The sequence below is a fragment of the Balearica regulorum genome, chromosome 5 (genome assembly GCF_011004875.1).
Source record: "Balearica regulorum gibbericeps isolate bBalReg1 chromosome 5, bBalReg1.pri, whole genome shotgun sequence".
In the NCBI taxonomy this organism is placed as follows: domain Eukaryota; kingdom Metazoa; phylum Chordata; class Aves; order Gruiformes; family Gruidae; genus Balearica; species Balearica regulorum.
The window spans coordinates 68,638,970-68,653,158 of NC_046188.1; the positions used below are offsets into that span (position 1 = coordinate 68,638,970).

The 14,189-nt window shown below is 42.0% G+C and overlaps 1 protein-coding gene across 2 annotated transcripts in view; it reads left to right on the plus strand.

Annotated features, from left to right (window-relative positions):
• The first annotated feature begins 396 nt into the window (after window positions 1-396).
• Window positions 397-14,189, plus strand: part of CAPRIN1 (cell cycle associated protein 1) — a 34,777-nt gene continuing 20,984 nt past the window's right edge. The window contains exons 1-4 of one of the 2 annotated variants that reach the window (XM_075755427.1): window positions 397-619; window positions 977-1,167; window positions 10,215-10,277; window positions 12,186-12,272. In XM_075755427.1, the coding sequence (XP_075611542.1) occupies window positions 979-1,167; window positions 10,215-10,277; window positions 12,186-12,272 (339 nt within the window). In that variant the 5' untranslated portion in view covers window positions 397-619; window positions 977-978. The remainder of the gene's footprint in view (window positions 620-976; window positions 1,168-10,214; window positions 10,278-12,185; window positions 12,273-14,189) is intronic. The other variant, XM_075755428.1, reaches the window with a different exon arrangement.

Sequence of the window (14,189 nt, forward strand, 5' to 3'; positions counted from 1 at the left end):
GGAGCACCCCCCCCCCCGCCATCTCAGTCCCATCACCTCAGCGAGGCAGCGCCCCGCTCCTCAGGGGCGGCCACAACCAGCCAAAACGTTGCCGGTTGTTTCACGGGCCAGCACAGCCCGGCGCTGCGCGGGGGTGGTGGGCAGGGCCGGCCCTAATCCTCCCCGCGGCGGGTCCCGGCTCGGTGCGGAGCTGCGGGCCCGGCTCGGACGGACGCGCCGCCGGCGGGCGGGGGCCTGGGGCAGTTGCCCCGCCTGCCTATTGTGTCTGGCGCTTAGGCGCCCGCCGCGCGCCTGAAAGACCCGCCGGAGACGAGCCGAAAGACGGCGCCGCTGTTGGGAAGCGCCTCCTCCGCTTGGGCAGGGCCGGCGCTGCGGCGCGTTGGCTCAGGCGTTTTCCGAGGGCACTCGCGAACGGCGAGGACCCCGCGCCGCTCGCTCCCGGGGCCGCCTTGCCTTACGCGCTGGCGTGCGCGCCCTCGCTCTCTCCCCTAGTAGCGCGGTGCGGAGGTAGCAGGAGCAGCGCGGGCGGCGGGGCCGGAGTCGGCTGAGGCGGCCATTCCTAGAGCGAGAGCGCAGCGCACCGAGTTCCCCCCCCTCCCCCGGGCCACTCGCGCAGACGGTGAGGAGGGTGGCGAGGCCCTCCGGACACCGGCGGGGCGCGGGGGGGGAGCGGGGAAAGGGTCGACCTCGGGGAACAGACCGTTGGCCAGGAGAGCGCCGCTGGCGGCGCGAGGCTGCCCCGTCACGTGACGGCCCCGCGCGCGCCCGTCCGAGTCAATTCGTTGGAGGGAGGGTGGGTAAGGGGGAGGGGGGCGCGCGCGCCGGCAGGTGCGGCTCCGCGCGCGCGCGCGCGCCCTGGGCGTGGGGAAGCGGCCGTGTGCGCGCGCGCCCGCCCGCCCTCCCGCGTGTCCCCTCCGGCGGCCCGTTCCCCCGTAACGCGCCCCCGCTCTCTCCTCTCTCCCTCTCTCTCTCACAGAGATGCCCTCGGCTACCAACAGCACTATGGCGAGCAGCAGCGGGAAGGCGGGCCCGGGCGGTGAAGCTGCCCCGGCAGCGGCGGCCGCCCCCCAGGCGTCAGGCGGCAGCATCACCTCGGTGCAAACCGAGGCCATGAAGCAGATCCTGGGAGTGATCGACAAAAAGCTGCGCAACCTGGAGAAGAAAAAGGTGCTCTCCTGCCCCCCTCGGCCGGCGGCCCGCGGGCTCACCGCCCACCCTCCCCTTTGCCCCAGGGTGGGCCCCGGACCCCTCGGTCACCCGTCGTCCTCACCCCCTCCCCTCACCCCGGGAAGCCCCCGCCTTCTGGCGAGCCTTGTCCCCGCGTCGGGCCGTCTGAAGGGATGTTGAACCACTGTCCCATCTTATTTTCCTTCCTCTTCCTTGTGCTGGCGAGACGGCGGCCGGTCTCCTCACCCGTGCCCTCCTGCTCCCTAGGCGAGGGAGCCTGCGGCCTGCGCGGGTTGTTCCCGGCGTCGCCCCCAGGGGCCGCCCGCTGGAAGTTTCCAGAAGGGCGAGCGCCTCTCTCCCGGCCTTTCCCCTTCCCCTTTCGGGGGTCCCCCGGCCCCTTGTGTCGGCCGCCCTTTCCCGCGGCCCCAGGAGCCAGCCGGCTGCCCTCCCTCCCCCCTCCAGCCCTATGCGGCAGCGCCGGAGGCCAGAGGCCGGAGGGGTCGTGGCTGCCGGCCCTTTCCAGCCCCGCGGGCCGCGGCCCCCTCCTCGCTCCCGGCGAGACCCTCTCGGCGGCGCGGCTCCCTTCCCCCTCCCTTCCGCCTTTTGTTTCCCTCGGCGGGGCCTTTCCCAGCCCCGCTCTCGGCTCCCCGCAGGGAACGGCCCCCCCCCGATTTCCCTGCTTTCTCCCTCACCCCGTTGCGGGAGTTCCCTCCCTCCCTCCCCGTCCCGGAGAGGTGAGCTGCGGGGAGAGACTGCGGCGCTCCGGGCTCCCCTCAGAGCCCGTGTGCACATGGAAGCGGGAGCTAACATGGCGGCGGCGGAGGCAGCCTCAGCCTCTCCTACGAAACTGCATTGTGCGAGCAGCCTGCACAAAGCCGGGGGCCGCCGGCCACCCCACCCAGGGATTTTTCATCTCTCGTTTTTCATCGCCCTAAGCTCACCCCTTTGGAAGTCTTAGGTCAGCTGGAAGCGGCCTTTAAGGAGTTATTTTTAGAAATAGCAGCTACTAAATCCGTGGTCCTTGAACAGGTTCGAGTTGTGACAGAAGAGAAGAAAGGGTGTCGTGCTTACTTACGGTTTTATGTGGCACCCACTCAGTGCTCGGTGTTGCCAAATTAAATGAGCCTCGGAGGGCTTTCCAACCTACAGAGCATGAGATGTCCATCAGAAAAATACTAACATACACGTAGCCTAAAGACTTGCTTCAAAACACTATATTACTAAGCTAAAATTAGGGAATACTAAAAAATAATGTTATGTCTGCATTGAAGCCCTAAATCTGTTTTTACTTTTAGAAGTAAATATGCTCCTAGTAGTCCTGACTAGTATTTTATATTTGTAGAAGGTGCAAATAATAGCAGTAAATTAGTGTGCACAGGTGAGTTGCAAATGAAACAAGCTGTGCTTTACCTGTAAATATGTGTGCGGTGTATTTTCCCACTTAAAAAAGGTGTGGGATTTTCCTGGTTTGTTTTTAAAAAAAAACAACCAACAACATAAAAGCAGCAAGCCAGGAGCTTTTAGATAAGTTTTAGAATCAGAGGATCTTTTCTTGATCCTTGTCTGAATGCTGTCGTGTATAGATAGGACAAGATGTCTGTCTTCTTAAACTTGTCATTAATACATACAAATGTGCACGCACACAAGAACACTGGGCCTCAACTTGAGAAAGAATGCAGATCTTGCTGTACGTCTCCAGTTGTTTCAATTAAATAAAATGGTTTGAAATAATTGTTGCATCTAACATATACAAAAATCCTCTAAAAATCTTTTTCCGTGGTGTTCAAAATGTATATTTAAAAAAACCTAAAATTAGTACGTGAACATTCTTCTATCAATTCTGTACTTTGGAGTAATAAAGAGGATAAGCACGCTCTTATTGGTGTGCGGGTCAGCTTTCCTCTCTAGTAGCGTTTTTATTTACCTTTTAAAAGAAATGATTTACACTTGGCTTAGCTGTACCATTCTATTTGAATGGACTTTTGGTCAACTTGCATAGTATCTTAAGTTAGAAGGATGTGTGGGAGGCTATTGTGACAGAAGGAAGTGAAAATTGGTGATGCTGGTCTTATGAAGGCCCTAGTTTTTGGGGGTTTTGTGTATCTGTGGCTGCTGTCACTACTTTTCATAACTATGGTGTCATAGCAAGTGAATACAGGGGACAAGGTGCTTTTTTTTAGAAATGGTTTCTGTTGAAAGATCTTCCATTAAAATCACTTAAAGCAGCTCTTTTGGGGTACTCTGCGCTAGGGAAAGGCTAGGTCTTGAAAAAGAAAAGCAAAGTGTGTCTCTCACAGATGAATTAAAGGTCAAAGATTTCTGTAAGTCTTAACAAGCTGAAGAAGTTCTGAAACTTACTGAAATAGGACTCTTGCATATATGCTATAAAAGTAATGAGATGCATTGTTCTTGGTGTATTAAAGCAGAATTACTAACTTGAGGACCTCCCTTGGTGGGGGGAATCAACAGTTCTTTAGTAAATCAACATTCTTTAATAAAGCAAGCATTGCATGCTTAGGGTCCTGAAAACAAAGCTTATTGTAGAGATGAGCATCAGTATTTTTATTTTATTACTTGATATTGTGTACTTAAGTACACAATTAATTTTCCTTTATTTTGAACCTTTTGATGAGAATATATTTTTATTTTTGTTTAACCATCCAGAAATTAAAATCTTACTGGATACTGCACAGACTTGAGTGGGTGAAAAATCCAGTAAATCTCACTAAAAAGTTCTGCTTAGTTGAACATTTAATCCTTTCTTTGTCAGCAGCTGATAATGAAGACCAGTAGAGATGATTTTGAGAGCTTTGTATTTCAGAACGAGCACAAAAATGTACTTGACTTAGACACATTCTTTTGAAGGATGAAAAATAATTGCTGTGTAAGAGGTACCATCTTAGGTTTTAAATGGTATGTGCAGTTCTTAGCTGAAGAAAGGTCACTCTTTATGAAGAAATTAGAAATTTCGAAGTAAATTTAGTGTCATGTTTCCTTCTGAAGTGAGGATAAAATGATGTGACCATCAAAATACAGTAGACAATTTCAAATCATAGTATTTCCATCTTAATTCTATACTGTTTTGACTGTTTCTGTATAAACTAGAAATAACTAGATTATTTGTTATGCTTTCATTTTCTCTTCCTAAAGGTGACCTCATTATTTGAAAGAGTGAACATTGCTTGTGTTAAAAGGGACTAGAATAAATTGAACTGCTGTTCATAAATGCATGTGAAAACATGGCCTGAAAATGTCTGTTCTCTCTTCGTCGCTTTATATTTGGAAGTTATAGGAATTCTATCCTGTTTTCTTCTTCTGTTCTTAGATGACTAGATATTTGTGTGTGCATGGGGGGGCAATTAAAGGGGTATTTTCTCTGCAAGACCTTCAGACATGCAACTTGAGTATTTGTTGACAAGCTTAGTTAATTTAAAAGTTGCATGAACTCCTCTAGGTTTTTGTTAGGTGTCGGAGGTTAGAATTCTACTAGCTCTCCAGGTTCCCTAGGAGAAAATACTTCAGTAAGACCTGTGTTTTCTTCTCCCTGCCCCTTCTGCTTTTTGGTTTTAGAGGGGAAAATCTTTCCAAATTAAGCTGATTGATTCTAGATGAAACTTGTGTCTTGATACAATGCCGAATGAAAAAAAAAAAAAACCGGTTATTTTTGTTTTCAACTTGTGTAATACAGCATGAGCTATGTAAAAAACAGTTTTTAAAACCAAATATTCTGTAAGAGGGACCAGATCTCTCATTTGCTAACGCATGGTTATCACAGATTATTATTCTTGGGCAACTGTAAATATGAAGTAAGCATGTTAGCTTAAACTACTTGACATGACTTGAGCTTGGTGTATACAGTTAAAAAGATGGCATATTTTAGCTGTAGCTGGTAACTTAAGATGCTGTTGCGCTATCAGCCTGTGTCTGAATTTCCGAATAAGTGCCTCTGTCATTGTTGCACAAGAATTTTCACTGGAACAGTAGGTGAGTATTTCAAGTTGATCTGACTTGGTTCAATGAAATGTTGGATTTCCCATAGGAAACAGTTACGAACCTATAGTAAAAGCTGAGATCAGTTTTCTATTCTTGTAGGTGCAGATCATGATAGCAGGGAAGCGCCATGCTTCAAGTTGTCTGTCAGTAGCAGCACTCCTAAGTGCTTTTGCACCATTATTTGGGTAACATGGATGTTCAAGGCCCGTGCCTGTCTCTCCAGAAGCTCTCCTTGTGAAACTTGGGTTCAAATTTGTCTTTGGAGATTTAAATGTGATTTTGAAACTAAGAAATTATAAAATTCATTTGAAACTGTGTATTGAAACCCCAAATCTTTCTTTGAAACCTCTTTTGATAGCACTTTTGGATAATCAAGCTTCGCCTCTTAAAAAACCAAGCAGATTTATCTCTGGAATTATTTCGTGTTTGGTACTTTCTGGATTCGGCTTGCTCTGTTATGTGTTTAACTGTCTTAAGGAGCGCAGGGATTATTTCTCATAGCAAGTTCTGTTAACTCGATACATGATGACTCCTACAAGCTGTGGAAGATCTTCTAGTTATTTAAGGCTTTCAGATGCTACTTTGATGTTTTGTTGGTGCATTTTCTTTTAGAAGAAAAAGATACACAGACTGCGTTGGGAGAACCCATTTCTAGAATTCACTTGCTGTGTAAAAGTAATTCATTTTGAACATAAATGATACGTAGAATAAAATCTAAGTCTCTTGCTGTGTAGTCAACTTATGTGTAGATTCATAGTGTTTCTGTGGCCATTTGGAAAGAGAACATATATATGCAGCCACCAAAACTTTTAGGAGTTTCGCTCATCTAAGTGGTGTAACTTCAGGTTACTGAAGAAGCAGGATTTTTTTCTCTGTAGTCAACTCAGATGAGTTTAAAAGGTTCATGTTTCATGAGTTTGTTTCAAAGGTTGCACGCACCCATCAGTTCTGCATTTCTTTGGGAAGGAGTGGGTCCCGCTCCTAGCCATTCCTGTATCTCACTTCTAATACAGGGGTTTGTTTTTTTCCTACACTGTCAAACTTACGTGACTTTTGGGGAATAACCCAAGAATATTTACAACTGTTATCTGAAAAATTAATTCATTTTAAACAGGAGACTGATAAGTGTTTTGTGTTCTGGAGTATTGATGTTAATGCTTCATTACATAACTGCAACAGCTTCTTGGGACTTCTGTCAGATGTGTGTATGTAAGAGGAAGTGTACCCAGACAGTGGATGTGAGAACTGGGGTGTTTTGAGAGGTTCTGAACTTCCATGTTTCGTTCCTGATACAGTTGAAGTGTTTTACCTTTTTGATTATTTTTTTCTGCCTATTTTTTCTGAGGAAATGGGAAGACTGGTTTTTTTTAATAATTTCTGGACAGTCTTTGCTGAGAAGTTAAACTGATGAATGAGTGTGGAGATGATGGTGGAGCGTGAATAAATTACAATGTACAAATGTAAAACAGATTAATAAACTTCTGGTTTGTAGCTTGGGTTTTCTTTTGCTTCAGTGGGAAATGGATAATGCAGCTGTTTTAAATTTTGGATTATCTTAATTGCTTAATGCTGTAAAAAATGTGTTTTTTGAGAGAGCTCGGAAAACAGACTTGCAGTAGTCCCTTCCATCTTTTCTTTGCTGATAGTGAAGTCTGCGTTACAAAATGTTTACTTCAGTTTGTTGAAGAGGTTACCTCCTCCCCTTCCACCTTGCAGCTTGTCATACACGCTTGTGTCACTGTAACTGCTATAAAACATACCATTGAAATTATCTGGTTAAATATAGTGCCTCCCTCCTGCTCCTGGCCCCCTTTTTTAAGGGTTATTTTTAATCAGATCATTGCAGTGATCCAGTTTATAGCATAGCACTGTAAATGACTGTAATGGTACAGCTGAGTGGTCAGGCATTTTTAAAACCAGTATTGTTCTTGAAGCTAATGTCATGTAACTGCATTTTTTTTTCACTTTGGTATGACATTTTTGAGGCAATTCAGAGCAAGTAACGAGAACTTGGAGTGTGAGGGGAAGGTATCTGTTACCATAATAAAGTACCTCAATTTTGGATTCCTATTAAAATAAAATCTAGGGCATACTTGAGCAATGAACACCACCACCTTCTCCCTGTGTCCCCCAGTAGCCTGTGCGTAGTGCTTTTCTCCTAGTGAACTCCAAAATACTTCAGGTACCTCAGTGGGAAAAGAGCTGAAGCATGGTAGCTTGCTGTCTGCAGAACTCTGGGGTCTGCTGACTCATGAACTGTTTAACAATTTATGTGCTCGCTTTGCCACTTGATTATTTTTCTTTTTCTTGCTGGCCTAGCTCATGATGAGTGAGGATGAAGTTGGGGGGGATGAAGAAAATAATTACTTCTTGCAGGCACTGCAGTAGGTTGCTAAGCAGGAATTTTACTGCAGTTATTTTACAGCACTAATGCTGCTCTTAGATTGCTGCTAGTTGACAGTACAGATTAAAAAGAAAGCAGTTTGTTTCCTTAGTATATTTGTGTAATGCAGCATTTGGATTTTATGGTGTCTTTGGGATGATAGAGGAATGCTTACTCGGCATTTGAAATCTTTGTGATAACATGTAACTAAATACATATTTGCTTGTCCTCTGCATTGCAGCTGAAAGGGCTTTCCTTCTTTTGCTTTCACCTTTCTGATACAAATGTTTCTAGGGAAGAAAAAGTGAGAAGTAACTTTTCTTCTATTCCTAATGGTTAGAAATAGACATAGTAACCTTTATTTTTTAGTTGATAAATTGCTGAATAAAAATGAACAAAGCATTTACATTGGACCTAAGAATATTTGACCATTTAAGAAAAACTTATGCGCTGTTTGAATATGCTACTGCAATATGCTTAATTTGAAGATACCAACCATGCTGAAGTAAGGCTGCATGGAAAAACTATGCAGAAACAATTGTAGTTATTTAGGGTATTTTTGGTTTTTTCCCTCCCTATGCCCTTAGCCACCAAAATGGATTATATGAGTGTTTTGCAGCATTATTTTGCAATATATGTTTTATTCAACAAAGTTGATCTCCTAGAATTTGATGTTCTAGCCTGTTTGTTTTACTGTTGTTATTGTTTTATGGGTTTGTGTTGGAAACTGCATCACAGAAATTGTTGGGGGTTTTTTAATGCATTTTTGTAGGCACGGTTTAAACTGGCTCGTATTAGCAGTCTGTTTACAGTGCAGCCTCACAAACAATTGCATCAGTGTCACCAAGGGAATTGTAACCTGCAGCATGGGAGTAAGTGGCTTGAGCAAGCAGGAACTTTTAAAAATTTGTCTGCACAGCCAGTTTGTTGTAGGTTTTAAGCTACCTTAAGCAGCAGAGCTGTCGGTTAACCTGGCTGGTTTTGCACTGGGGTATTGTAGTGTTTGAGCTCTTTACCTTCCCTTTTGACTTCACAGCTCAGCTGCGATCTCTTAAATCATGAAAACTGCTTTTGTGATTGTCCAACCGTGTTATCTTCTATTCTAAACCTGGTACATGTTAGAGTAAAATGACTTTATTTCCTGTTTTGGTTGATTGCCAATATACCAGATGCTCTTCAGGTGTATTTTTTTTTTTAATATAAACACCAACTGTGGCTGCTGCATTTGACAACTATTGCTTTACTAGTGTCTGTCCCCAGTGTGAAATTCCCAGTAACGTATTTTTGGAGCTCAGGGAGTTCTTAACTTCTTTGACTTTGCCTAGGCCATTACTGGTTCTGATACGCTAAAAAATGAAGTAGTTAAGTGTTACAGCTAACCTGTAGGATTTCCAAAAAAAATAAACCTGGTGCTAGGTGACATCAGAAGGATCAAGTTTCATAAGGGTGCTTATGTGTTTCTGTAAGTGATGCTGGGCATCAAATATTTTGTAAGAGGAGCTTTCTTGTTAAACTGTTCCACAGACTTTGATCTTTACAAAGGTCTGAAACTGAGCATGGAAGTTGAATTAGCTAGAAAAATATCAGGAAATTATTTTAACTGAAATGTCCTGAAACAAAAGTAGTAAAAAACCGAAGACCACCACCACGAAAAAAACCTGTCACTCTGTGGCAAGTCTAAACTCTGAAACAGTGGTTGCATCAGGGTTTTAATTATTTTATGTTCAGATCGACGTGTTTCTGTTTGCTTTCCTTTTGATGTTGTTGTGCTAGATTGGGAAGATAACTGTTAAAGATTCATTTTAATGGCTTTCTTTTAATAAGACCAAGGCAAATTTCATAAAAAATAGAAGCATATGTGATAATACAGAAATGGTGAAAGCTTGGAGCTTAATAGTTAATTATGTTACTCTTACAGACTGTGCTTTCTTTCTACTCAACCTGTAGGTTCTTTGTCACTTCTGGCATGTATAAGTTCTACCTGCTTTTGGCTAATGTCAGTATTCTGCATACTTTTGTGTTTAAGCAGATTAAATAACTGATCCTGCTGAAAATTAACCTAATGATTCCTTTTTCATTTTCTCCCCATGAAAAAGAAATCTTAATGATCTTGAACAAAAATATTTTAGAGCTATTAATATGAATTGTGTTGGTGGGCAGTCTTTCACAAAGGATTAGAAACTGTTTTAAATTCTTCAAAACTATCTTAACTGATGCAAGTACAAAGAATTGCAGTTTTGAATCTTATTAGCATTGACAGTGGGTTTTTTTGCAGTCATGGTTTTAGTATTGTGATACAGTGGTAATAAGCTCTGACTCAGAACTGAGTTCAGCTGTGTTGTTTGGACTGAAGGAAATGTGCATTGAGAATGCTTTTCCCATTTGGAGGGGAGTGTATTTCCTCAGAAATTAAGACTAGCCGTGAAGATGCATTGTGATAGCCAAATAATGTTAAAATATTTGTCTCTTGGGGAAGTATTTACTTTTTTTTAACATTTACATTTAAAACAAGTGTTCTCAGGTACTATTTCTACATAACAGTTGCATGCTTGTGTAATGTGTTACAGTGTGTTTACAGTAATATTACAGTACCTAATTTTGTTAGCACAAGTGGAAAAAAGTTGTAACCTGATTTTTGACTCCTCATAATAGCATTTTCCTTTCTTTTCAGAGCAAACTTGATGATTACCAGGAACGAATGAACAAGGGAGAACGTCTGAATCAAGATCAACTGGTAAAAAAACCCCCAAAACTAACCAGATCTCTGTTAAATTGTTTTGTGATCTTGGTGGGGAAGGAAGGGATGAATTTCACTTCCCCTTTCCCCTTGTTAAAAGCTAAATTTTTCTGAGCTCTAATTTTTCTTGGCCTCAGTTTTTTTATTGCCTAGAACATCTCAATTTTTCTGTTAATCAGAAACTGAAAGGATAGGTAGAGGAACGTGTTGCAATATTTTATGCTCGTTGAGGTTAGCTTGTAAATAAGCTGTGGTAAAAACTAGCATATGTTATAACCTAAGACTGTTGAAAGAGCTAAATGATACCTTTGAGGTTCTCTGGACATCATCCTTTTCTTCACGGAAAATGTGCCCAGGGAGAACTTCAGAAGCTTAGTCACTTGGTGGTAGCTTGTAAATATTGTGCACACTAGTTAGAGATGTAGCTTAGACCAAATTCTGAAGGGCTCTGAAAATAAGTTACGTCCATGTGTCCAGCACAGCTATCAGTGCAGCCGATGAGATGCTCTAGATAAGCTGGACTTAATGGATGTATGCTGCTTCTCTCCTTGTTGGCGCTGGTTCCGAAAGTAGATTATTGTAGAGCTTGACTCAACAGCAGTGTTCCAGTTGTAATAAATGTAAAGCAAGTATCAAATTAAATTTGGTTCTATCATGCAAACATGCGTATTAATGTTTAAAGAGATTACAAGATGCTCAGCAATCAACAATATTTTGTCGATTATTTTTAACATTGAAAAGAGTGTCGGGGGAAAAAACAAAGTACCCTGCAACTATTGCAGCTGTTCAGTTACAAGAATTATCCATGTGATCTTTTAATCTGTCTAGTCATCGCTTTGGTTCTTCTGTGCCAACTGAAAACTGAAATATCACTGATAATGTATGATTTTATTTTTAATGATGTATTGTGAAAATAAACCATGAGAAGTTTTGATGAGCAAGGAAGATAACTGAAATTTCATATTAAGGAGTGAAGCTCATGAATTAAGTTTTATGAAGACCACAGCCTGACTACCACACTTCATAAAGATAAAATCTTTTTGGGTTGGAGAAATACTGAAAGTATTTGTTGTTTTCACTTATGTCTTCTGCTTCTACAAATCAGCTAAGAATGATGAATTTTGTAAATCACCTAGTGTATATGGGTAATATGTGTGTAGCTGTTTCTTAGCTATTATACAGATGGAAATCCGTAAGAAAAATAAAAGCAAATACAGTTCATGTATTGCTTTTCAAAGAAAGTAGGATGTTACCTTTTCTTTGGCTCAATTGTTCTTACCAGGAACATAGCCATTAATAATTTTGTCACAACAGGAGTGTGTCTCAGCTGTATTTTTTCCCTGAGTTGACTCTCTCTAATTTCTCAGTACTGCAAAGTGAGTTAAGGAGTTTGGCTGGCTTTGGTGCAAATCAGAATATTAGATTCAAGAAAATAGCAAATAATACAGATTTCTGGGGAAGGGAACATTATGCTTCTGTGTAGTGTTTTGATTTTTGGCTCTGACTCAAGATAACGATGCATGAATTCTCAAGAGAGAAAGGTTTGAGCAGTTTTGAGTTGCCAGATTACTCTTCTCCCCCATTCCCCTAATCTGCCAGTTAGTTTTTGTCAGAAACTGGCTAAAGCCAAACATTAAACTAGTATATATCATGCATGTGAGCGTATCTATACATATGCTTTAGCATATTTATTTAAGAAACTGGAGGCCCTAAAGACATAGACAGATCTCCTCAATATTTTGCCCAGTAAAAATCAAAATTTAACTTAATGTTGTGGCAGGCAGTCCCATTCAGGGATGCTGTGTCTAACTTAGGAACTAAAAATGTGGGATTTTTTTTGTTGGAAGTATGTGTTTTGTTCTATTAGTGATGATTTACTTTTGTGTTTTGTGGTGTTTTTTAAAGGATGCAGTGTCAAAATACCAGGAAGTGACAAATAATCTGGAATTTGCTAAAGAACTGCAGAGGAGTTTTATGGCTCTGAGCCAAGATGTAAGTAAAGAGCAAGTGGTGCAATGTGGGCTTACCAGCTGCAATGCCAAACACTTAGCCCTTAAACCCACTTTCACTAATACTATATGCAGTAGTTGCCTCTGTTTACAGAGATGAAATGCTCATGATTTCTCGTATGTTTGGCTGTTTTCTTTTACTCTGTGTGCTAGTTTGTGTCAGATTTTCTGAAGTCTATTCCTAAAAGATTTTCTTGATGGACTACATAAATGTATGGGAACAAAAATAATGTAATTTTCTCAAAAAACTGTTGAAAACTGTGATTGTAAAAGAGGTCTGTAATGCAACATTGTAGACAGTCACTGCCAATAGTAACATTTTCTTAAAACAGATTTCACAGGCCTGCTTCTCTCTCTGGCAAGTGGCTGAGGGTTTTTGTTTCTTTGTATTACCATAGCCTATGAAGTCTCAGCAAGTGAAAGCACTGCAGTTACTTTTTCAAGATTCTTGTGGTCTTGTTAATTGCAGATACAGTCTGAAACTGCAGTATGGGACAAAATTAATATTATTTTCATAAGGAATAACTTAACACTAGTAAAACAGGTAATCTTTTGGGTTGGTGTTTTATCAAGGATGTAAAATAACAGTGTAATGAAGAGTAAGTTCTAAAACTCTAATAGGCAATTCCAGTTATATGAACAGCTTTTTTTCTTTGTGCCGAGAGCTGCAAACAAAAAGGCACACATTAGACCTCTGCAGTATCATTGCAAGGAAGAATTCTGTGGCAAGTTGAACCCATTCTACAGGACTGGAAGATTCTAAATGCAGTAATCACAGAATCCCAGACTGATAGGGATGGGAAGGGACATCTGGAGATCATCTAGTCCAATCCCCCTGCTAAAGCAGAATCGCCTAGAGCATGTTGCACAGGATCACGTGCAGGCGCGTTTTGAATGTCTTTAGTGAAGGAGACTCCACAACCTCTCTGGGCAACCTGTTCCAGTGCTAGGTCACCCTCAAAGTGAAGAAGTTTTTCCTCATATTGAGATGGAACTTCTGTGTTCTAGTTTGTGCCCATTGCCTGTTGCCCCTTGTCCTGTCACTGGACACCACTGAAAAGAGTCTGGCCCCATCCTCTTGACACCCGCCCTTTAGATATTTAGAAGCGTAATACAGTTAGAGTTAAGGAGTTATGGAAAGAGCAGCAACATTGGTAGAATTTATTGTGTAGTCAATGTTAGTGCAGCAGACTGGTCTAACCAGTGTATTTAGTTTGTGAACAGACTGTGATAATTTGAAGGGCATCAGCATCCTCACATTATAAACTGTTTTCCACATTTGATGTGGTTGTAAATTTATAGGCCTCTAAGCCAAGCTGTTTCTTTGTTTTTCTTGCATCAGGGTTCCATGTATGTTTATGGAATGTTAGTAATGAAGAACTTTCTTCTTCTGACAAGTTTGTCCTGAAATATTTCCCCGGTCAGCTGACCGCTAAAAGAAGCGAGTGAATTCAGGAGTAATAAATTGGTACTCTACTTTCAAACTTGGTTGTAATTTTTCCTGATTGGAGTTAGTTCTCACACAGTTGATATTTTAAAATAAGTCTTTGTTTTTAAAAAAAGAAATTTAGATGCTTCAGAGGGAGAAATTTACTGTCATGGCTTACATTTTTTGTGAAAGAAGATTAAAGCTTGTGTAGTTACAAAGTGAGCAAACTGAATTTTGGATGCTAGATGGTTGGGTTCAGAACAAGAATGGAATAAACGTCCTGTAGGTTCAGACTAGTGATGGATTTAGACCATTATTATGACAGCAGTTGTAGAAGGTACTGTGTAGAGTACAATTATTATTATCTGTCATCCGTTCTCTCAGGGCATCTGTGATCCTCAGGCTGAGAAAGTTAGATGCATTTGTGTTCCATTTAGTGTCTGTGGACCTCATGTCCAAGAATTTGTTTAA